This window comes from Sminthopsis crassicaudata, chromosome X (genome assembly GCF_048593235.1).
Source record: "Sminthopsis crassicaudata isolate SCR6 chromosome X, ASM4859323v1, whole genome shotgun sequence".
In the NCBI taxonomy this organism is placed as follows: Eukaryota; Metazoa; Chordata; class Mammalia; order Dasyuromorphia; family Dasyuridae; genus Sminthopsis; species Sminthopsis crassicaudata.
The window spans coordinates 8,618,962-8,642,694 of NC_133623.1; the positions used below are offsets into that span (position 1 = coordinate 8,618,962).

At 46.2% G+C, this 23,733-nt stretch overlaps 1 protein-coding gene across 4 annotated transcripts in view; it reads left to right on the plus strand.

Annotated features, from left to right (window-relative positions):
* Positions 1-23,733, plus strand: part of PLS3 (plastin 3) — a 127,901-nt gene that overhangs the window by 78,669 nt on the left and 25,499 nt on the right. For 3 of the 4 annotated variants that reach the window (XM_074277309.1, XM_074277312.1, XM_074277311.1), the window contains exons 2-4: positions 4,746-4,805; positions 8,299-8,388; positions 21,908-22,071. In XM_074277309.1, coding sequence (XP_074133410.1) covers positions 8,319-8,388; positions 21,908-22,071 — 234 coding nt within the window. In that variant the 5' untranslated portion in view covers positions 4,746-4,805; positions 8,299-8,318. Of the gene's footprint in view, positions 1-316; positions 546-4,745; positions 4,806-8,298; positions 8,389-21,907; positions 22,072-23,733 lie in introns of those variants that run through there. The other variant, XM_074277310.1, reaches the window with a different exon arrangement.

Here is a 23,733-nt window from a genome sequence, read left to right on the forward strand (position 1 = left end):
ACAGGCACTTGGTACAGGGTTGATTTTTCGTTCCTTCGCCTTGACCAAACATGTCAGTTTAGAAATGAGGAAACTGAGGTTCAGCTCAAGTGGGCGTGGTTAGCTCCAGGTCTTATGGGTGGTGGCAGATGCAGTATTTAAATTGCGGCCCCATAACTCTCTCACCAGCCCTGGTGAGGCAGGTGTGGAAAAGCTTCCCCAAAGTGTGAGTCACAAAAGGACTTTCTTTGAGTGCTTGGGGATTAGATTTCCATTTCCTCTCATGAGTTAGCAGTGATCAAGTTGGGAGAGGTTCTTCCTGGCCCTTAGTAGGTAAAGAGGTGGAATTAAGTAATACTAAATATGGTATGTTCATCCAGTGAATTAGGGCATTAAAAGACGTGGCCGGACTTTGGGAGAGAGCACTCATAACAATAGCTGACATTTCCACAGGCTTTTACACTTGGCCAATGCTTTCCAGATATCATCTGCTTTGAATCGCCCAACAACCCTGCGGAGGCAGCTAAGGAAGCTGCCTGCTCAGGGGGACACAGCTAATGTCAGAGGTGAGAGTTGAATTTGTCTCTCCCCCACGCTGAGCCTAGCACTCTGGTCTGTCCTGTCGCTCTGCTTCTCACTACAATCTGCTGCCTGCCTCTTTTCCCCATGGCCCGATCTTGGTCTTGTTGTGCTTCCAAACCGTCACCAGTTTCAGGGAAGGTGATGTGGGAACAAGACTTAAATGAATCTATACCACTTGAAACAGTTCTTTTCCAAACCTTACATTTCCATGCTTTCAACAAACACCGGTTAAGTGCTTCCTCTGTGCTATACTGTGTCTTGGACACTGGGGAATACCAAAATAGGCAAGTGATATGAAACAATTAAAGGGAGAGGGGTGATGTTTGCCTAAGGGAATTAGCGAAGGCTTCATGGGGAAGGGAATTCGGGAAGTACTCTTTTTTTTTTAAATTATAGCTTTTTATTTACCAGATATAGGCATGGGTAATTTTTCAGCATCGACAATTGCCAAGCCTTTTGTTCCAATTTTTCCCCTCCTTCCCCCCGCCCCCTCCCCCAAATGGCATGTTAAATATGTTAAAGTATAAGTTAAATACAATATATGTAGACATGTCCATACGGTTATTTTGCTGCACAAGAAGAATCGGACTTTGAAAAAGTGTACAATTCACCTGTGAAGGAAATCCAAAATGTAGGCGGAGAAAAATAGAGGGATTGGGAATTCTATGTAGTAGTTCGTAGTCATCTCCCAGAGTTCTTTTGCTGAGCATAGCTGATTATATTCATTATTGAACAAATGGAACTGATTTGGTTCATCTCATTGTTGAAGAGGGCCTTGTCCATCAGAATTGGTTATCATATAATCTCGTTATTGCCGTGTATAATGATACACGTTGTATATAATCCTGGTCCTGCTCATTTCACTCAGCATCAGTTGATTTAAGTCTCTCCAACCCTCTCTGTATTCCTCCTGCTGGTCATTTCTTACAGAACAATAATATTCCATAACCTTCATATACCATAATTTACCCAACCATTCTCCAGTTGATGGACATCCACTCAGTTTCCAGTTTCTGGCTGCCACAAACATACTGGCTCATACAGGTCCCTTGTCCTTCTTTAAGATTTCTTTGGGATATAAACCCAGTAGTAATCGTGAAGTAGTCTTGAAAGAAAGGAGGGAGTTGGATATAGGGGGTTTGTTGGGTAGGTGGGCTGCCCATTTCAGGCTCGGGGAAGGACATGAGCAGAGTCAGAGATTTGGGCAAGAGAAGCGAAGGCACTGAGTTAGGAAAGGACAGAAGAATGGGAATCAGAGACTTATCTCCATTTGCCTAAAATGTCAGGCATGGGAAGAGAATAGTGGGAAATTCAAGTCCTTGGAGGTAAGACTTAATGAAGTGTAATAGAAGGCGATTGTTCTATAAGAAGTGAGGAGCAGGCTGATTTGAGCAGTCTAGAAAGACTCACGTGAGCTGATGCTGAGTGAAGTTAGCAGAACCGGGAGAGTACTGTACACAGAACCAGCAAGATTGCATGATGGTCACCTGAAAAATAAAGTTATTATTTTATATAATAAACTTAGCCCTTAACAATACAGCAACCCAAGACAGTTCCATTGCAGTTGCAATGGAAAATGCCATCTGCATCCTGAGAGAGAGAAAGGTATGAAAAGCAAAAATAAACAATAACAACCAAATCCTTAATTTAGGCAGCCATGGGGAGCCACTGAAGGGTTTGGGAGGATCTAGGACGATGTCTGGGCAGCTGTGTGCAAAGTAGATTAGAGGACATTTATTTAAACCAATTTTATGGTTTATTTCTTTGACCTGGAGAGATTTTTTGGAATCACAAAACGTCAAAGCTTGTGAGTTGAAGGGGATCTCAGTCGTCATCTAGTCCAGCTTTCTCATGTTATAAGAGGTCCAAGGTCTCAAATTGGCTCAGAGATTTAGAGCTTGAAGGAGCTCAGAAGCCAGTTGTTTCAGCTTGCTCATTTTCCAGAGGGGGGCATGTGGACCAGAGAAGGGAAAATGCCTTGGGATTTGACCCCAGGTCTTCCAAACTCCTAATTTTGTGTCCTTCCCATTGCTTTTTCGATGTAAAGTTTCAGGGGAACACCCACAGGGAGACACTTAATAGACAGTTGGAAATCCTGTCTGGAGCTTGGGCAAGAGGGGACAGTGGGAGCTTCAGCCTAAAGTCCATTGGTATCCCTAGCTGACCTGGTTAAACATCCGCCTTTCCCAAATATTGCTCTTGACTGCCCAGGGTGGGTGAGGCAGGGTGCTAGAGCTACATGTGGACAGTGGAGATGCCCTGGGTTGTTTGCCTCCGCAACGAGAGGCCTTTTGGGATACCTTTGTGACTTCCGTGGGATGGAGTGTCTTGGAGAGAGAAGCCTGAGATTTGCTCTTCTAACTGCAAAGTCGTTTTGTTTTGGTTTTCACTTTTGGTCAGTCAATAAGTGAATCTATTGCCCAGTTGATGTGTTATATAGGCCCAGGGTTCTAGAATGGGCCCCCGTTGCCTTCTGACCATAACCCCCTGCCTCTTATCTTGTGCTTGCTTTCCCCAGATAGCGCAACAGAAACAAAGAACTGGAGTCTATCCTTCATTTTTCCGTTTTGGCATTGGGCAAGTCAGTTCCCTACGTTTGGGCCTTGTTCTTTTGCCCTATAAAATTGGGGGTTAGGGAGGTCTTCGCGGTCTCTTACAGTTTTGAATCTCTTACTGAGCATCTGAGCACCTAGAGCGTGCTGAATTTGGAGCAAAGGGAGGTGAGTTCAAACCCAGGCTCTATTTGGCTGCGGGCATATCCCTTCCTCTTTTAGGACCTCAGTTTCCTCATATGTAAAATCGATAGCCTCCGAAGGCACTCTAAATCTGTGATCCCACTACCTGATCACGTGAAATTCTGATTGTTCAATTGGGCACATAATTACGGTCCGTTTCTTCCTCTTCCCTGTGTTCCAAAAATTGAGTTCTGGTTTCAGGGAGGGTAGAGAGGTGTATGTTTCTCAGGAGGGATTTGTGCTCAGGGTGTAGGGAAGGCAAGGTAGTCTGCCAGTGGTTTCTTAATTGCTGCATTGTTAGCCAAGGCAAACCCTGTCATTAGGGATGACTTCATAGCCAAAACATTCCTCCTGGGTGACGCCCTGAAGTTGTGCCCACTTGTCCACCATATCCTTTCCTGAAAAGTAAACAAACACACTTTCTGTTTGCTGTGGGACTCTTATTTGGAAGTCTTTTTCCTTCCCCTTCCCAGGTTGTCTGGGAAGATTTTTTTTCCCGTGTGTGTGTGTGTGTGTGTGTGTAATATAGGATCAGAGTGCTCAGCGTGCTTGATGTAGCAGTGTTTTCGATCTGTCTCTTAGGCCGGGACCAGCTGGAGGCAGCTAAGTGATGCTCCACTTGATAGAGAACTGGGCCTAGAATCAGAACCTGAACTCCAATCTCAGATACTTCTGGCTGTGTGACTCTGGGCAAGTCACTTCACTCTGTTTGCATCAGTTTCCTCTCCTTCCCAGGGTGGTTGTGAGCTCCTTTCTTCTTTTTTGCCCAGGATCACTCAGCTTGCAAGTATTTGAGGCTGAATTGGAACTCCGCTCTTCTGACAGGCCAGCCCTGTCTGTTTGCTACTCCGGTTTGCCTTTCTCACTTGGGCAAGTAGAGATTATCATCATTGTTCACAAACTCTAACGCAGCTTGCCGGTCTCAGCTAAGATTCTTATTTTGGTAAGAGAAGAAATTTACTCTCGGAAGTCAGAAGGCCTGGGTTCAATTAGCGGCATGATGTGTGTCCTTGAGTGAATGCTGGGAGCTGTCTGTGCCCCAGTTTCCCCAGGGGTAAAGTGGGGTGGAGAGCAGCCCCCAGCATGCTGTAATTGTGATCTTCAGTGCTTTCTCCCTCCCTGGGCTTTTACCAGGCTCCAGCTTGGAATTCTGGGTGTTACTGTAGCAAGACAAGTTATTTGATGCAGGGGAGCTTAGTAAGGCCCAGGAGGAAGAGGCAGCGTGGGGCAGTACTCTCACATCAGCTTGGGATAGTGGGACAAAACACTGTGGCTGGGGGAAGGAAGGGCCTACTATGCGCAAGCTACCTCTTGTTTCAACAGCAGAAGCAACCAGACTGATCCTGTGGTTCCTGAAGTTGGAGGGCTTCTTGGAAAGTGGGCAGTAGAGCCGGATACTAGCCGGACTTGAGCCCCTCTCTTACTGGATTTCTTTCTTTTACCTTTTAGGTCCTGAAGTTACACTGAACGCTCAACCATCTATTTCTTATTGATTTCTGGAGCAAAAAGGTAAGGGCTTTTTAGAGGGTCAAAGAATCTGATCTTGATTTTTGTAGCTGAGGCCAGAGAGCGAAGGGGCGTGTGTGTGTGTGTGTGTGTGTGTGTGTGTGTGTGTGTGTGTGTGTGTGTGTGTGAGATAGCTCTGGTCACACAGGGGTTAAATGATAGAGCTCACCCTAGAAGTCCAGGGTTGCCCCGTTCTTATTTTTTATGTTAGAGGTGGGCTTTGGGGCCCAACCGAGACGTCACTAAGGCCAGTTTCATCATCTTCTGCGTGTGTGGGCCTGCTGTTGGCTCACTAGCCAGGAGGCCTCGGGAAATGCCCTTTTCTGACCCTCCTTAGAGCTCCTTGAGGGGAGGGGCTTCTTGCCTTTTCCTTTGTAACCCTAGCACTTAGTGCAGAGTTCAGCCTCTGCATAGGAAGCACTTCCTGAGCGAGTGGTAACTGACTGGCCCAGGTGGGCCCCTCATGGAACGGGGCTTCTAGGGATTGTGCCCCTATTGTGACCCATCAAATTCTCCATTCTGCCCCATTGAGTGCTTCCTATGGGCCCTGTCTACCCTCAATACAGCCGCCTTTTATGGGCGGAGTTGTCCACAGTGGCAGAGAACAAGTGAATTGTGGGCTCCTTTGTACTTTGGGTGTGAGGGACAGCCCTCTTTTAGGCTCTGCTGCATGGTGATGACCATGGGGAGTCTCAGATGGTGGGTTCTAGCTGGGGGGATCCATGCTGTCTGGCTTGTACAAGCAGGATCACACAGATTTTGCTAGGCCACAGCTAAGGGCCATGAATGAACATGTAGTGTCCCAGGAGGCACTGGGCTCCCCTCACTGTGGGACTCCAGTCTAACACTTGCAAATATTTCTTGCAATGTTGACTTGCAGTGCTGATTTAAGCAAGCTGCCAGGGTAGGGGATGCACCTGAGAACCCATCCTGTTTCCCAGCTGCCCTGCTTGGGAACGCATTTGGATGCTAATGCCATTTTCAGATGTAGGCAGGGGTCAGCATGAGGAAGGCACAGTCAGTGCGCTCTCAGCATCCAGGGAAGGAAAGGGATGGGCTGCTAGTGGCCCTGGGATGGACTTGGACGAATCCCACCTTTACAAGCTCGCCCAGCACGAAGGATCTGTGCAGGGAACAGAGTTCCTCTCAGAGGGGATTTTTTCTCACATCAAACTTTGATTTGGATCCTGGCAGCTACTACTCTTCAGCTTTTAGTCCTGCACATCCTTAGATCTAGCTTTCTAGGAGAGTAGGGCTGGGTCCCAGATGTAGGGTGTACTTGCACATGTACACACACACACACACACACACACACACACACACACACACACAGCTGCCTGGGGCACTTAACCACAAGGCAGAGGCAGAACTCGGGCTTCCCTGAACTCCAGGAGCATCCATGCGATCCTTGCCTTTTGGTCAGAGGCCCATCAAGTCAGTACTGAAAAGGATTCTGGGGTGCAGGGATATTGCCTCACATCATCCAAGTTGTAGGTTGTGTTTTATAGTTTTTTTGTCCAACCTTTTCCAGCTAGGTTTTCATTTGGCTCCTGACCTTGGAGGCTTTGATCTAGGCCATCCACAACTTCAGAAAGCAGGGGCCAAAGTAGCAAAGGGCCATGGTCACTCTAGGAATGACCATCAGAGCCCCCAGAATGCCCAGTTTCCTGCGCTTTCTATCACCCTTTGCTTTTGCCTTTTAGGTGAACAGGCTTTGTTCACACAGGTTGTCCGTTTACCTTCTGCCCCATTAGGCTGAGAACTCCTTGAAAGGAGGGACCAGTGTCTGTCATCATCCATCTGCCTTGCTTTGTATTCTTAGCACTTGGCACAGGGCCTGGCACCTGCTTAGGCACTCAGGAATCCTTGTTGACTTGACTTCAGTTGACCCAATTGTCTAAAGACCAGGTTTTCACTTCAGGCTCATCTTGGTTATCAAGGAGCCCTTCATTCTCCAGCTGGGGAGGATGTCCAGAGGAGGATGGTCGTTGGATATAGTGGACCCAGAGGGAAGGGGCTGAGTACATCTGGGTGGAGGGGGGTTCAGGGTGGGGGGCCGGGAGGCTTCTTGCTGCATTCCCAAGCCACTGAGCAATGACTGGTCTATTGTCACCCCTTTCCCCACCCTGTCCCATTAGTAAGCCATCAGGAACTGGCAGTTTGCTATTAGAAGGAGAATATTTTAAAGGTGAACAATGGAGTATGGCTCAGTGGAACAAATGAGATCATAATGCGTGAGTCACTCTGGCACATACAACTAAGCATAAGGCTTAGGGGCTAGTGCTTACCTCTACTTCCTGGCGTGGCCGGCTACCTCGGGCCTGTCTGGTACTTGTAGCCAGTGAACGCTGAAAATAGCTTTCTGGGGGAGCTGTGGAACATTGTCCTGGCCCCTGTTACCCATGAACCCGGCCAATGGCGTCGCTGTTCTTTGGAAGACAAGGACCTTTTATTCTGATGGAGCTGTTACATTTTTGCCATCAGATTCAGACTCTGTGTGTGTGTGTGTGTGTGTGTGTGTGTGTGTGTGTGTGTGTGTGTGTGTGTGTCTGTGTCTGTGTGTCTGTGTGTCTGTGTGTCTGTGTGCATGTGCACATACCAGAGAGCCCGAGCACACTTCATCTGTGGTCACTTGAGACATATTTTGGTTTAGCCCAATGATGGTTCTTGGGGAGGAAGTTGCATCTAAGACAGAATCCCTACCCTTCAGAGAAAGTACTATCCAGCGTGGTGTGTGTTTGTTGTTGTTCAGTCATTTCAGTTGTGCCCGACTCTCTTGTGACCTTATTGGAGGTTTTTGTGCAAAGGATGCTGGTGTGATTGACCATTTCCTTCCCAGTCCATTTAGAAATGAGGAAACTGAAAGAGGGTGAAGTGACTTGTCCAAGGGCACCCAACCAGCAGAGTCTGAGCTCAGATTTGAATTCAAGAAGATGAGTCTTCTTGACTTCAGCCTGACAAGTCGAAGTCTATCTATCCACTGTGTCACCTGGCTGTCCCCTTTAGCATATATGCAGATAGAGCAGAAGGCTGAATGGTGTAATAAATAGCACTTTGTCTCCTTCTGAAATAGTGCAAGTATTTCCCCCATTTTATATAGAGGTTCAGAGATGTGAAAAGATGTTCCTGGTCAGGGCTGGTCCCACGATGGAGGAGAGCCAGCTTTTTTCTGCACCTCTTCCTCTCACCGAGGGTTAATGGGGTCCGATGAGGACAAGGTGGGCTTGTCATCAAAGGCCCCCTAGAATTGAGCAGGGCTGAAATGGGGTGAGAGAGAGGTCTAAGGGCCAACTGACCCCTGACCTTACCAGCTTTGGGATAATGATCCTGATAAAGCCATCACCACAGGCCTGTGATGAGAGAGCTGCTACTTCAACCTCCAGTGTTACGGGAACCTGAGCCCATACTTTGGCCAGCGATAAAAACAAACGAACAAAACCCATGGCAAACTGAGCCAATTGGTGACTAATCAGGGAATGTGGTGATTTCTCTGCAGATTCTTCCTCGGTTGCTGAGATGGCTAGTCCCACACAACAGATTTCTAAAGATGAGCTTGAAGAACTGAGAGAGGCCTTTGCAAAAGTTGGTGAGTCATTCTGGGAAATATGGTTCAATACAGACACAGCTGGGCTACCATTGCTCCTTTAAGGTAATTCAGGTTAGAAACAGAGGGAATGAAGGTGGCGTCGACTGCCTTCAGTCGCCATTCCTTCCACACCCCCATCTCTCCAAGTCTGGTTTCTCCCTGTGTCCCCTTCTCTCCACATAGAGCTATCACCTTAGTCCAGACCTTCTCTTGTACTTCTCTTAGGCTGTTGCAGTATTCTAAGTGGCCTCCCTGCCTCCATTTTCTATTCTCTCCAATTCTTTTTTCACATAACTGGCAGCTGAATCCTGCTAAAGGCCAGGTTTGACCCTTTACACTTACCTAGGCGTCCAGGAAGCACAATGGAGAGAGTACAGTAGGATCCACCTCCCAGCACCTGCTTTGTACCAGGAACTGTACAAAGTACTTTATACTTATCTCATTTGATTCTCACAACAACCTGCAAGGTCCGATGCTATTATGATCACCTTTTTACAGATAAGGAAACTGAGACAGGCACGTTCATTTATTTGTCCAGAGTCACACACCCAGTAAGTGTCTGAAGCCAGAATTGATTTCAGGCCTTCCTGACTGCAGAGCTCGAGTTGTGTGCGCTGCGGTATCCTAGCTGCTCAAAGCAGGATGATATAGTGAAATTTCCCTCAGCTGTGGATTTTAAAGGAGATGATATTTGTGAAGCATCATATAAATCCCAGTGTTTCCAAAAGTTCTCCAAAACCTGTAGTGACTCTCCATGGCCTCTAGCCATTAGGGCAAACGTGAACTTCCAGTATTTAGTAATAGGAAAGCCAAGACAGACCAGTAGTCCCCGCTGGATTGTCCACTGGAATTGAAGGAGCCTTTTCATTGTATCACAGGAAGCAAATCTTGACCGGAAGGGGAAGAATAATCATAGCGACAATTTCTATGGCACCTTTAGGTCTGCCAAGTGCTTTGTATACACTGTCTAATTTAAGTCTCAACAGCCGTATGAGGCAGGTGCTATTATTATCCCTGTTTTTATAGATGACAAAACCAAGACTCAGAGGTTAAGTGACTCTGACAGAGTCACACAGTGGATAAATTGGCAGAGCCAGAATGAAATATATGAAACATTAATTTTTTCAATAATGGCGCTAAGCACAAAGGCCTCAACGATAGAAAATGGGGCTTTTCCTATCATCTTCAGCCTTTAGAAATACCAGGTGATGGGGATTAAGGAAAACCTTTGGTATTCTAAGTGAGGGTCTCCTGCTCATGAAGGTACCATAAATGCCATCTTTGGTGACATTTTATAACTAAAAGTCGTACGTACTGTATCAGAGCCAGGGTGGGTGGGTGGGGTTCCTAAGTGCCTGATCCTGTTAGACTGGGTGCTCCCTGAGGATACAAAGTGAGCAGTTGGAAAGCACGTGTTTACTGAATGAGCGTGGGACTCCTCCCAGAAGGCCCTTTCTGTGTGTCAATCTGGGGTGAGGGAATTAGATTAAAGAGTTCCTGGCCATCTTGGACAGCTCCAAGTTATGGCTTGCACTGGACTTTCTTATAGATTTCTCTGTTATTGGGACCCCATGATCAATTTTCAACTTGTCTGGTGGCTTAAGTTTTCGGACCATCTCTCTGAATGCAGAAGCCAGGTCCCTTCTTGTCTTGCATGGACGCTTACAACCCCAGAACTTAGTGCAAGGCTAGCGCCACAGGAAATAGGCAGGAGACCCTCACTTGACAATATAAGTATTAATATTAATATTAATATTAATATAATTAACTTAAGGGACTTAAATGTTTTTAGAAGTCAGCCTAGGAGAATCTCAGTCAGGTCTGTCATTTGACTGTTGATAAATTTGACTAGTAGAATCTTTGGAGCATTGTGACCGTGCAAAATGCATATCAAAGGTAGCCAGCCTTCAGCACGATGGGCGGGATTTGGGCCTGTCCTTGCAGCAGGTATTTCCTGCCTCAGTCTCAGGGCACTATGGGCTTTATCCCCTTGGTGGCTCCAGAGGAGTTAGGCAGGCCTCAGAAGTGGGAAACCCTCATTCAATGAAAACTTTTCCCAAGTTCAAAATGCAAATTTCTTTTCCTGGTCAGTTTTTTAATTCTCCAGGTTGGGGGGAAGAACCAGATGGGAAATGGAAATGGCTTTTCTCTTTCCTTTATGAAAAAAAAAAAGATCATATATTTTGTTCCTCCGTTTCCTTCGTTTTTCTACGAGGGCAGGCACAGCACTAAACAAAAATCCCAATGTGAGAAAAATGTTTTTCCTGCCTAGTAATAGATTCAGTTGGTTAACCGACCCAACAGGAGTGTTGTTTTTTTTTTTTTTTTATTTTTTTTTATTTTTTAATTAAACGTTTTTATCCAGAATCTGACATTGGCCATCCATTTAGTCAATTAAATTTGTTTCAAGAACTAGTGGAATGAGCAGAGCCTGGATCTGAAACCACCCCTCCTGCCTCGTTCTACCCCTTACTCCCTATGTAGTCATTTAATACCTGGGGCTTCTGGTTCTTCCTTTGAAAATTAGGGGGAGGGGGTAGAATTCTCATGATAAGATAGAAGGATAAAAAGGGAATCCCATGAATCTCCCCCAAATTCCCCTCCAAACAACTCTAAAACTGCTTCAGACTTGACCGAGGGGCAGGAAACCAGCTTACCAGTAGCAGCGGCAGGCTCTAGCCTCCCAGTGGGGGGCCTGCAGCGAGGCAATCCACCAGGAAGGGCCCCTAGGCAAGTGAGCAGTCTGTGCAGTACAGCAAGGCTCTACCCCAGGAGGGGAGTGAATTTGAAACTACAAATTTTAAATGAAAATTTATATATCTTTGTATCTATGTAACTATAAAAGGGAGGGGGTTTTGCCAGATAAAGTCCTCTATCTCTAACGAGATTCTGCTTCATCTTATATATATATATATATATAGATATAGATATATATAGATATATCTATATCTATATCTATATCTATATCTATATCTATATCTATATCTATATCTATATCTATATCTATATCTATATCTATATATATATATATTTACCAAGAGTTAGAAAACTTTTGTCAGTCATTTCTTTGTGGTGACGCTCCCGCTAGTTCTGATGGCATCCCTGCACTTCATGTCATTATCCCATCTCACTATCAGAGTCTGTCTTTCCTAGGAGTAAATCTTCCCTTGGGCTTGAAGGTTTCCATAGGATTTATGAGCCTAGTCAACAGCCCTTCCTCTTGCCCACCCTGCTGCTGGGGGCAGCTCCCAATGTCTCTCAATGGCCCCATCAAGCTTCTTGGTTATTTGGTCTGGATCTGGGACCTCACCCAGGGAATTCTGGGTAAGGAAACTTAACTTTGCCAGTGCAGATGGGCAGCTGATCTACACCTTAGAGGCTTAAAGATTTACCTCTTGTACTCAGGACTTTTGGATTTGGAGGCCAGCACTTCCTCCGTGTTCTCTTAGTTTTCCCTTTCTCTTTAATGTACATCTCTATCCTATAAAAAGGAAGTGAGCACCCTGTGATGCAAAGGCAATAAACCTATGGGCGCGCAACTCCAAGCAGACTTAACAGTCACATCAGGAAATGTTAATTTGGGGGTTTTCGAAGTCCAACAACACTGTAATAGAAAGAGACCCGGGCTTCAGTTTCTCCAACATGTAAAACATAAGAGTGGGAGTAGATGGTCCTTAAGCTACTTTCTGGCACTGACATTCTCTCATCTCGAGTGATCCATTGTACATCACACTGCAGGGAAACCAACAGACTCGATGCTGCTGTTTTTTCTTGTGGGGGACCGCCCAATCTGATGGTGCAGGGATTGCTTCCTGTGGCTCTTGGGTATCGACCCCTGTCCTGCAGCTGAGTAGTTAGGACTAAACTATTTGGATCATTTGGTTTCTCTATTTCAGGAAGGTCCATTTTGTCATGTTTCCCTTTAGATAAAATCTCTCCAAGGGTGTGGCCCCAGCAGACCTTGGGGGTATAGTTATAGAACTCATTAGTGAGGTCAGTCACCTGTCAGGTGACTGGAAATAAGCCTCTGGAGGCAGATGGCAGAAGCCTTTGAGAGGAGCTGGTGGATAGTGAGGGTACTAGGAGACCCCGTGCAGGGAGGTGCTTTTACCTCACAGCTTCACCCCTCCCATTCATTCCTAGAATTTTGTGTCTGGCTTTGGGTGAGAAAGGGAGGGACCTTCCAACGTGAACATGGGAACATCATTTTTGTCCGCTGGCGTTCAGCCTATCTTCCCTGATCTTTAGTTGCACCTGAACCTTGTGTTTAGGGAGGGAGGGGACCCACCAGCAGACTTGGTCTTCCTGTATATAGTAGGCCAAGAAGCCTTAGTCTGTCCTCAGCTGGGAACTATTAAGCTGCCACTTCTGTTTGTTGGAGTGGGCTCCTTCAGCCAGAGCTGGAGTCTATGAAAAGACAAAAACTCATGTCCAGCTAAACATCTGGAGGTATTTAGCCACTGCCTTTCTCAAAGCCGTTGTGCCCATGAAGGCTCGGCTCGTTTTGCTGACTGGTGAGGTGGAGGGCACGCTCTGTTCTGCTGCGTAGTCATCATTTGGCAAAATCTCTTAGACTAGTGACCCTGTGCTCCTTCTGGGAAATCCAGGCACTCGTGGGGGCTGTTCGGTCATCTCGGCACCTCCGCCACGTGCCTTTTCCAGCTCTGAACTTAAAAAATCCGAGCAAGAAATGCTGGTACAAATGGATGACCGAACCGGAGGCCTGATGTATTTTTGCATTTCCTTGTTTTTAGGCACCCCCTCCCTCTAACTTCCTCAGAGATTCCTGTTCTTGCTAGGAGATGCATTCGAAACAAACTCAATTCCTTCTGTCCTCCATGAGCCCCCCCCATTTTTTACAGGGATCCCCTAACCCCGCCTTGTGTCGCCTGGACGTGAGCAGTGGCAAGCAGCAGCTAGAGTCTAAACCACTGGAGTTCCGTCCTCGCTTTCTCCAGACAAGTACTTAAAATAGCTTAAATAACAGGATGCAAGGGGAGGGAGGGAAAAAAGACAACATTTCCTTTTAAGGCTCCGTATTTCTTGGTGTGATTCAAACATCGGGCAAGGACATGGCTGTATAATAAGCTTATTTACTTGAAAGTTGCTTGTGGGGTGTAAGGGAATGAACTGGCATTTAAACAATTACTTTGCATAAAGGGCATAATGAGATTTACTTTGAAACAAGAAGCAGATGTAAAAATGCAGCTGTTTCTAGAGAAAAGGAAAGGAAGGAAAAAGGAGGACTTGGTTGAGAAAAACTCAGCCTCTGAAGGAATGCAGAAGGACTTGATAAAGGGATTGCTGGGGTCTCTTAGCACCGAATTGGGAACAAGTGATGGTTCCTTATTTACTTTTCCCAGTAAAGTGACTAGGCTGCTGGGGCAGATCCTTGCTACCATGATTCGATACTCCCTTGCCAGTCAGTGAACTGTTTCTTACCCTTTTTCATTTCAGAGTTCATTGGATCATGAGGTAGGAAAAGACCTTAGGGAATGGAGAAGTGGAGGGCCATAGATTGAGCTAGAAATAGCTTATCCAGCTCCTTATTTTACTGACGATGAAACTGAGGCTAAAGTGCTTGAGGAAATTGCCCAAAGTCACACACATATCGTAAGTGACTGAGTCCAGATTGGAGCCCAGGAAGTCTTCCACTTTCCCCTCCATGCCTCCCTTGCCAGTGTTTGGGGCTTATTTGTTTGGTCCATTAGTAACATCAGATCTCTCAGATGCAAGGAGAGCTGAGTCTCAGATGTACCTTTTGCTTCCTTGAAATGCTGGCTTTGGTGATTGGTGGAAGCTTCTGGAGCTCTCTCCCTTTCCTTGTCTTCTTACCACAGACTGGGCCTCTGCCACTGTCTGGGGTGGAGGGTGACTCTGAGAGATGGTTTTGGACAGGAAGTAGGGGAGCATCAAAGTTTTAAAAAAATAATGGCAGACCTTTCTTTCCAGTACTTTGCCAGCTGGAGGGTTTTTTTGTTAAGTTAATTGTTAGCCATTTTGTAGCCTCCTTCTGCCTCTTCTTTGAAATAGAAACCATTTCCTCCCCAAAAATACATGATTGGGAGCTCCAGGGAAGGCTTGATTGCTGTTTCAGAAGGCCAATTAAGAGCTAGAGGCTTTCAGACGTAGACGGATGTGACAGGCCCGAACAGCACCAGCAGCAGCACCTCAGGAATGGCTAAGGGTTCCTGGATTCCCAAAAAGCAACAAATGATTTACATGGGCAGACAGCAGAGTTCTGCTCTGGGTGCCTTCCTTTCTCCTGTGGGAAAGTGCACTGTCAGCTGAGCTTTGGGAAGACCATTCATCCCCCTCCTAGAAGCTGCTATGACCTGATGAAGGAGTCCTATAGGTTAATTTTTCTGCAGTAAAGTTGATAAATCTCTTCCTGGGGGGCCAAACACAAGCTCAGTGCTTTCTCCAGGAAATCAAGCTTTCCGAGGCTCTGTGGCCAGTAGTCAGTTCCAACTAGAACCTTGATGATCATTTGCTTGACTAAATAATAGTCATTCTGGGGTGTGGGGGGCAGGACCAGATTGGTTTGTGGGAATCCAGTGAGATCATACTTGGTAAAAGTGCTTAGCACAGTGCCTGGCACATAGTGGGTGCTACAGAAATGTTTCTCCCTTCCTCTGGGGGTGGGATTGTGGGGGGTGTGGTGTTGCTGTGGCCTTTTGGTGAGGTGGCATTCTCAAAACTGCAGAGAAATGAGAAGTTGCCCCACCCACCCCCACTCTACCATTATAGACCGATTGCTGCCGATCTGTGCCAGTAGAGGTAATTTGCCCATCAGGAGTTCCCTTCTATCTCCCCTCCCCTTTTCCTCCTTTCCCCTTCTCCTCCTCTCCCTTCACCTTCTGCTCCTCTCCCCTTCCCTTTCCCTTCCCCTCCTCTCCGCTCCCCTCCCCTTTCCTTCCCTTCCCTTCCCTTCCATTTGGTCCAGATATTTTGGCTGTGCTCAGGTTGGCGTCAATGTGCTAATGAGTCACATTTCTGTTGGGCTTCATAGTTTTGAAAAAGGGTTTTTCTTGCAACTCTGGAGCCTTAGAGACGATCTGGTTCAACTGCTTCCATTTGCAGATGGGCAAATGGAGGCTCAGAGTAGAGGGACTTGTGCAGAGTGGTAGTAAAGGCCTCAGACTGGCACTCGGCTTGAGGTCCTTTGATGGAAGGAGTGCTCTTTCCAAAGAAACGTGCGAGGGATAGTGTACCTTTTCTCCCCCTTTTACCAAGAAGGAAGCTGACTCTCAGAGAGGGCAGGCCCCTTTTCCAAGGTCATGCAGCTAGTTGGTGCCATAAAGAACTGGAGGGCAAGCCTAGTTCTGTCTCCAAGCTCCCAGCTATGTACTATACCCTAGCTCTGCAGTTAATTGCTCTTGGACACAGATGCTTCCTAAACCTTGCTTTCCCCAGCCGGTCTTTTTTTCTTCTTGAGGGTTCTAAAGCTGTGGGTTCTAGTAAGCTGTCATCTGACCTCTCCCGTCACTGGCCCCAGGGACATATTCTCCCAATCTAAAGCGGTCTAATTGAAATTTTCCATTATTACATTACCTGGTTCTCGCGCATCCCAGGCCCGGGCTAGGTGCTGTGAGGTGCGGCCTTCCCACCGATCCCCACCTGAACAGCAGTGAACCAAAAAAACATCAAAATGGGCAAATTCCCATAATGCCAATTGTCCAAAACTGGACATTTCTGCCATCGCTTCTGTCCTGATCCCAGTGCCAAGTTTTCTGTGATTTAATAACAGAGATTCAGTAATGCTTCTCCTTTATCTGCCCCCCAAATCAGTGCTAGAGAATGAGAACCTCATTTTCTCTCTCTCTCTCTCTCTCTCTCTCTCTTCTCCCCCACCCCCCCTCCTACCGCTCCAAACAACATTAGTCACATGACGGTACTTGTTAAAGTAGCTTCTTAGGACCCTCCTCCGGGAGCTCAATTTGGAGCCTGAGGCCCTGTGGCCAGAGCACAGCGTTTGTAACCAGCTAAAAGGCTTCTGCTGGCGAGAGGTCACAAGGATGTTTTGTAGGGTCGTGGTCCCTGGGCCCCTGTGAAACGAGGGAGCTGCTGACCTTCTGGCAGTGGTAAGAGTCTGCTTCATAGCCTAGTGCTGGGGAATCTGGGCAGGTTACCAAACCTCTGGGTCTCTGCTTTTGCCCCATCTCTAAAATGGGGGGGCCATGGACTAAATAAGCCCGAAGGTCCCTTTCAGCTCGAAGTCCGAGATCCTAACCTCTCTTCAAATGACTGTGTTTCTGAGCTCCCTGGCTGTGTTGATTTCTGTGTTGCCTTTATTTTGGATGTGGCTTTCATAAAATCAGAGGTAGAGACAATCTGATTAAGTTCTTTGAGCTATACCCCCCAGACCGGAAGTGCCACGGCCAGTTATGGGCTCCATTCCCACTGCCGAGCATCCCTTTCTTTAGAAGTTGATGCCTTCCCGGAGAAGGTGAAGGAGTTTTCCAGAGTCTAATGCAAACAGGCAGGTACTTAGAGTCTTGCCTCAATGGAACGTGTGCTTATTCAAGGCAGGGCCTGTTTTCCATCTTGTTTTTATTAAATGTTGGAGTGGACCAGTAGACTTTCACTGGCTCAAGTCCCACATTCTCCTGTAACCTTTGTCCTTTCAAAGGGTTCCTCTAAGAAGGCCAGGCAGAGCCCCTCTTTCCCAAACGAGCCTTTCAGCCCCCGGAGGTTCCCAGCTCATAAAGAATCCACAGCTCGTTGGAAGAAGCTTTGGCCCCTCCCGCTCATGGTGTTAATACCCCTAATCTCTCTCTGTCGGAAACCAGCTGTTCCCATCCTCCTCTTTTGCCTGTTTTAGGGTAGTGGAGAGCTTCCCGTGCTCAATGGTCCCTCTTTGGAGGTTTGCACATCCTGCCTTCCCATCCCCTCTCCCAAGGGACTTTATTGGCTGAGGCTGTGGGCTGACCCAGCTCAAGGCCGACTCTGAGGAGCTCTTGCCCTCTTCCCTGGTTAAGATGTCCTCATCCACTGAAGGCAGATGTGTTCTCTTAGGCTTCCCTAGCCTTGGCAGAGTTGGCCAGTCACATGCATAGTGCCCAGTGCCATGGAGATGTCTGCTCACCTCTCAGGTGGCACGTCCCTTTGTCACGTACCACAGTGCTGTGGGAAGACTGGATTCTCACTGGGATCGGGGGCTAGTCTTGGCCCCTCACTTGACCTCTGTTTCCTCCTCCTTTCAGAGGAGGTAGATGGCCCTCCCAATGTGGGACTCACCCACCCCGTTCTGGCCCGTCAGATCACACGATTGAAGCTCAGCTGCTAGCTACCAACCCCCCCCCCAGCAGTGTATTCAAAGACACAGTCAATAAACATTCTCCTATGACCTGCAGAGCACATTCAAAGGTACACTGGACAAACACTCCTCTCTGGCCCGTTGTCCTTCCTGGAGCCCTTGAGGCTGCTTGTTGAAGGTTCCCAGGGCACCTGCTTTGTTTACCAATGTTCCCAGCAGCCCAGGTTGGTATGACACCCATTATTATAAATCCCCTAAGTTCACACACAATTACTCTTATAGGAAACTTCTGGTTTACCAGTGAACTGACTCAGAACCACCCAACCACTAAGCGCCTATTGTATGGCAGCCGTCAGAGCAGATTCTAGAGATGGGAGCACAAAGGGAAACTGCCTTTGTCCCTAAGGAGCCCCTGGTCTTTGGAAAGAAACGAGGCACGCAGCTAAAGAGCTACAAAATAGAAGTTTGGGGAGTAGGGGGATTTGGAGTGCTAGAATGGGGGGGGGAAGAGAGGGCAGGCAAAATCTTCTCCAGGCAGGGCGGCTAGAGCCGAGCCTTGAAGGAAACGAGGGATGCCCAAAGGCTGAAGGGAAGAGGGACAGTGAGCTAGCTTTGGGGGATGCCTGGTATAGGGAGTTAGCAAAAGCAAGCGGGCTGGCGCTCCTGGCCTAGACGAGGGGCATTAGAGGGGAACGATGGGCTGGAATCCAAGCAAGAAGGACTTTCAAAGCCCAACCAAAGTAGGTTTGATTCTGGAAACACTACAAAGCCACGATGGCTTCTTGGGTCCAAGGCGGGTTCGTGATGTTAGACTCTGGCAGTTAAATGAGGCAGAGACACCATTCGAAGTACAATGTAGTGAGTAATTCTGGAATGGCAGCTGCATGAGTACAGAGAGGGAGGCAAATGGGAGAGAGAGAGAGAGCTCAGTGGACAGAGTCCTGAGCTTGGGGTTGCTGGGTCATGTCACTGGGACCTGACTCTCTGGGACCCCCTTTGGGGTTTTCTTGGCAGAAATATTGGACTGGTTTGCCATTTTTTTTCTCCAGCTCTTATTACAGATGAGGAAAAAGGCAAACAGGCTTAAGTGATTTGACCAGGGTCACATATCTGGTAAGTATCTGAGGTCAGATTCGAACTCAGCAAGGGAAGACTTCCTGACTTCTGGCCTGACACTCTATCCACTATGGTACCTAGCTGCCAAGAACTGGAAGAGCTGAATTCAAATCCTGTTTCTAACTCTTATTTAGATGTATGGAACTCAGCAAATCCCTTAGCCTCTCTCCGCCTTAAGTTTCCTCATCTGTTAAACGGAGATCTTAATGGAATCTATTTCCCAGGATTGCCGGCGAAGGTTAAGGGAGCAAACCTTCCCAGAACTCTCTGTTTGCCTGTTAGTGATCGTGAGGGCAGAAGTAACAAGCCTTGGAAAGTGTTAGGATGCAGAGTAAGAGGCAGTCCAAGGATTATATTGAGGTGGGGTGGGGGAAGAAGATGGAGAAGGTCTGACAGAGGGAAGTTAAGCTTGGTGGGGGGAGGGTTGCCGAGGAGAGGATGAGTTAGAGCTTGAGAAGCCTCTGGGATATCTAGTGATTTGGGTCTGCCGATAATATTCCATCACTCTAACATAGTCCGAATGTCTGTTAGCAGCATGGTGTCCTCTGGCCTTTCACTTTGTGGACCTCTCTGGCTTTGCCTCGTCAGCGGAAGAAACAACAGCCCTGAAGGGTCCTCCTCCCCTCATGTTTAAGGGGATGCTGGGATTGTAGGGGGAGAGGAGCAAGGGACTGAGTGGGAGGCCTGGTACGTAGCTTCTTACTCAAGGCCTATTTACTTTTGCATTCTCACAAACTTGTCTAGCTAGTTTCCCAGCTCACAGTACTTAGAAGCAGCAAATTAAGGTTTGAAATTAAGTCGTGGGGGGGAGCGAGGGAGAGGGAGAAAGGGGGAAATCAGGGTGGAAAAGCATTGTTAGTAATAATCACCGATGTCTCCATAGCACTATGCCCTATACATTTGAACCTCCTGCCAAGCCTGTGATCCTGGTTTGGAGGCTTCTCTTAGCACATTTCACTGTAACAGGAAGAGGGAATAGCACCCAGTGGTTCAGTCACTTGGCCAGGGTCTCATAACCAGTATGTGTCAATAGGCCAGATTTGAATTCAAGGCTCCACTGTATCCCATGGCCTCGTGTCTTGATGTTCCGTGGATGCTAGAATCCTCGCAGTGACTTATTCCATTTAAGCACATGTATAGCACTAAGAAGGCTTGGTTCAGGAGAGCCAGACCCACCGAATAACCGGACCGCTCTGAATGTTATTAGAAATACTCTTGGGGCATCAATGGTGCTTCTCTTTAAGACATAACCTGCAGCGGCAAGGATTATGGATCCTTTCATTCTCTAACCCAGATAAAAAAAGGTCATCAACTAGAATTCCCCAGCCAGCACAGGACTTCGTCTTTGGGGAATAAGTTTGTTATAATCCAAACCGTATTTTTTTTTTGAAGTCCAAAATTTGGCCAGACAGGTTTATCCAGATGTTGGGTGTCTCTCATTCATGAAGGATGAGAGAAATCGTGTCAAAATACCGTGCTAATGATTTGGTTCTTTCGAGTGACTGGTAAGATGTGGTTATTTGGGTGCCCAGGTTGACAGGGGGAAGCTTGACGGCCTGGGGGGTCAAGAGTGTTCTCATTCAAAAAGCTTGGAAGCTTGACTGATAGCAGCAAGCATTTTGGGCCCCTGGGCTGCTAGTAGGAGACACTAAGTGGAATTGGCTTTCATTGCCCCTATTTCCTTTCCTTAACTTGTGAGTATTCTTCTGGATCTGCTTTTCTTGTCTTTGTGTTGCTTCAACCAACTCTTGCCCACTTTCTTTATATTCCACAGCTTGATGGGCCTAATGCCTTTAGAGCAGCCCATTAGTGTAATGTACCACTATTCATTCTACTGTGAGCCTATTGTGAGACCCTGACATCGCCTCTGGTTTTGCTTTTCCGTGCGGATGACGCTTCTATGATCATCTCAAGGGTCAGGGACTTTTTTCTTTTGTTCCCAGTAACCTCTTGGGCTGTGTTCCCAATAATGGAACTGTTGTGATTTTCATGTGGAAAGGATTCAGTGAAGTATGCACGGGGGGCTTTCGGAGCTCCGGTCGTCCATGTGTTGGGCCATTGTGTCTAGTACTCTTTGGCCTAGAATTACATTTCTCTGCCTCTGTCGATAAATATTGACAGAGGCAAAGGTCTCCTTTGCTTAAGTTTGGGTGAGCTTGGGAGTCTCTTCATAGTCATCAGGAAATTTGTCCAGCTATCGGAGGAAGGACTATGGAACTACCCAATTATGTGAATTGTCTCCTAAAAAGTAGGTGCATATTTCTAGAATGACTAGTTAGAGAAGAAATAGGGGAGGGAAGAAAGAATATTGGCTTTGCACCCTGGGTCTGCTACCAGCCCACGCTCACTCTTGTAAGCATAGTCTGGAGCACTCCCCTCCACCCCCTGAGGGCATTGACCTTGCTGACTTCTCCAGGCTTCTCTAGCCTCAGGCCCATGATCCAGTGAAATCTGAGTTCCATCCCTGCTTGGCCACCATGGGCAAGTCATTGTTTCTCAGGGCTATGGTTTCTCATGTGAAAACTGAAGGCATCTACTTTTAAAAAGGAAAAGCAAGTTGCAGATATATTGCAAGCATATCATCATTATCATTATTATTTATTATGCTGTTATGGAAATGTTTGTTTTATTTCATAAATTGAAAAAAATAAATGCTGTTTTTTTTGCTATTATTAAAAAAAAAGAAAAAAAGAAAAAAAAAAGAAAAGAAAATTGAAGGCATGGATCTTGATGGCCGGAACCCTATGTCTTTGATTCTTTGGTCTCTCTATTCCTCTTGCAATTCTTACTCTGTGCACATCCTTTCACTTTCCGCATTAATTCATCTAGCTTCTCATTCAGCACAATGTATCCGTTGCTATTCTGCACGTTCACTGTGCATACAATCGATGCTTCTTGCTGAATTCTAGTGGCTTTCAGTTAGTATGAGACACAGAATAACCTCCAGATAGCTCTTGAAACCCAGTTGAAACAAACTAACTCCCCTAAATTAAGGTTCTCCTTTCTGTTATCACATCTTTTTACCTTAGAAACAGAAAGAAAAGAAGCTGGCAGAGGTCTGCACCCCGAAAACAGGCCGATGCTCTGGACTGTCTACTGTTTCTAAAACCTGTTTTTTGTTTTCTCTCTGAATTTTTCATAAAGATCTCAACAGCAATGGATTCATTTGTGATTATGAACTGCATGAGCTTTTCAAAGAAGCAAACATGCCATTACCAGGCTACAAAGTAAGAGAAATACTCCAAAAACTCATGATCGATGGCGACAAAAATAAAGATGGCAAGATCAGTTTTGACGAGTTTGTTTTGGTAAGTACTTGCAAATCGGTCTAGCCTTTAGTGGATCATTCCAACTTCTTGACTTAAGGGGTGACATTAATATACCCCCTTGGCTCATCCTTTCCATGAAGTCCTTAGCAACTGGCTAGCTTGGATTTGGCTTACTCTCTTCAGGTGGACGCCCTGCAAAGGCCCCTGGTTTAGAACGTTGACTGGTAGAATCTGGTCAAAGTGAGTGCTTTGTTTGCCTGTTGGGGCCACTGGGGGATCAGTCCCTAAGCTTTACTACCCAGAGTGAAACTCTGAAACTTAGCTAATTTAATTTCAGAATTATAAATATATACTGTATATTTTATATATATGTATATATATATATAAAATATACAGTATATATTTATAATATATATTTTATACATTATATATTATTATATTATATATATATATTATATATATATATATATATATATATATATATATATATATATATATATATATATATATATAAGCATATATAAATAAATGTGTACTTTACACACACATTCCATCTTTATATTTTTTCCCTGGATTTCCCACTAGGGCTTACCAGCACCATTTTCCCTACAATTTTCACAGTTGTTAAACTTTTCCCCTTCCCTCCCCTTTTTCTGTCCCCTTCTTTCTCTCCAGCCAACTCTCAAGTGTCTTGATGTTCTGGACATAGTGGCCATTTCATAAATGCATGTTGAAGTAAACCAAGACTAGTTAAAATGCTTTCAGTAATTACCGGGCCCAAGGCCACTGCTTTCTGTTTCCCCCAAGTGTTAGCTCAGCCACTGGGACTCAAGTGATTCCATAGAACCAGATTTTTCTTCTGGTACTCTTCTCATAGGGTTTGGCAGCAGCCATTTAATTTCTGTATGACTAGATCAAGAAAAACGTACTCAAGAGAAGAGACTCGTTGAGTCTTTGAAGTACAGATGATTTTTGCTTTAGAGAGTTAAAGACTTTTGCTTTTTCTCGATTGTTCAATAAGATGGCTGTTGGGTTGGGGTTGGAAGTTATTGGTGCAGTGTAATTAGGCTTGTTTTGCAGAGGACCCTTCCCATAGGCTCCCTTTGCTATGAAGATATCGCTACTGTTTGTTCAACAAAGGACAAAAAACCCCGTTAGGAAATGCGGGGGCCCAGAATTTCCATTGATATCACTACTTAAATGTAAGACAGCTCTCTCTCTCTCAAGACATTTCAATTCATGTGTATGGAGAAGCCATTCAAAATGCCCTTTGCTAAGCCGAAAATTAAGTGCTCAAGAGCAGACCCTGAGAGTTCCCACTGTGTTGGAAAGGCTTCAGATGTGGACTTGACAGTAGACTTTGTCCACTGACCAGCTTAGCTAAGTGTGGAGAAGCTCATTGCCACTAAATTGGATACTGGGTAATGATCTCTTTTTGGCCACGTGTCCCACACAAGTGAGGACAATAGATCCTAAACCCCATGTGCTTCCACAGTGACCTTGGAAGAATGGCAGAAAAGGGCCCGAGGGAGCTAAGAATCGCACAGTCCTTAGATGACGGCATAGAGCTCTCAGTACTCTGAATCTTTGTTTGTGACCCACAAGTTGATATGGACTAGAGGAACCCAATCAAGTCCAAATGGACTCAGTCACTAAAAATAAAACCAGAAGATAAGATGAGGTTGCATTTAAATAAGACAA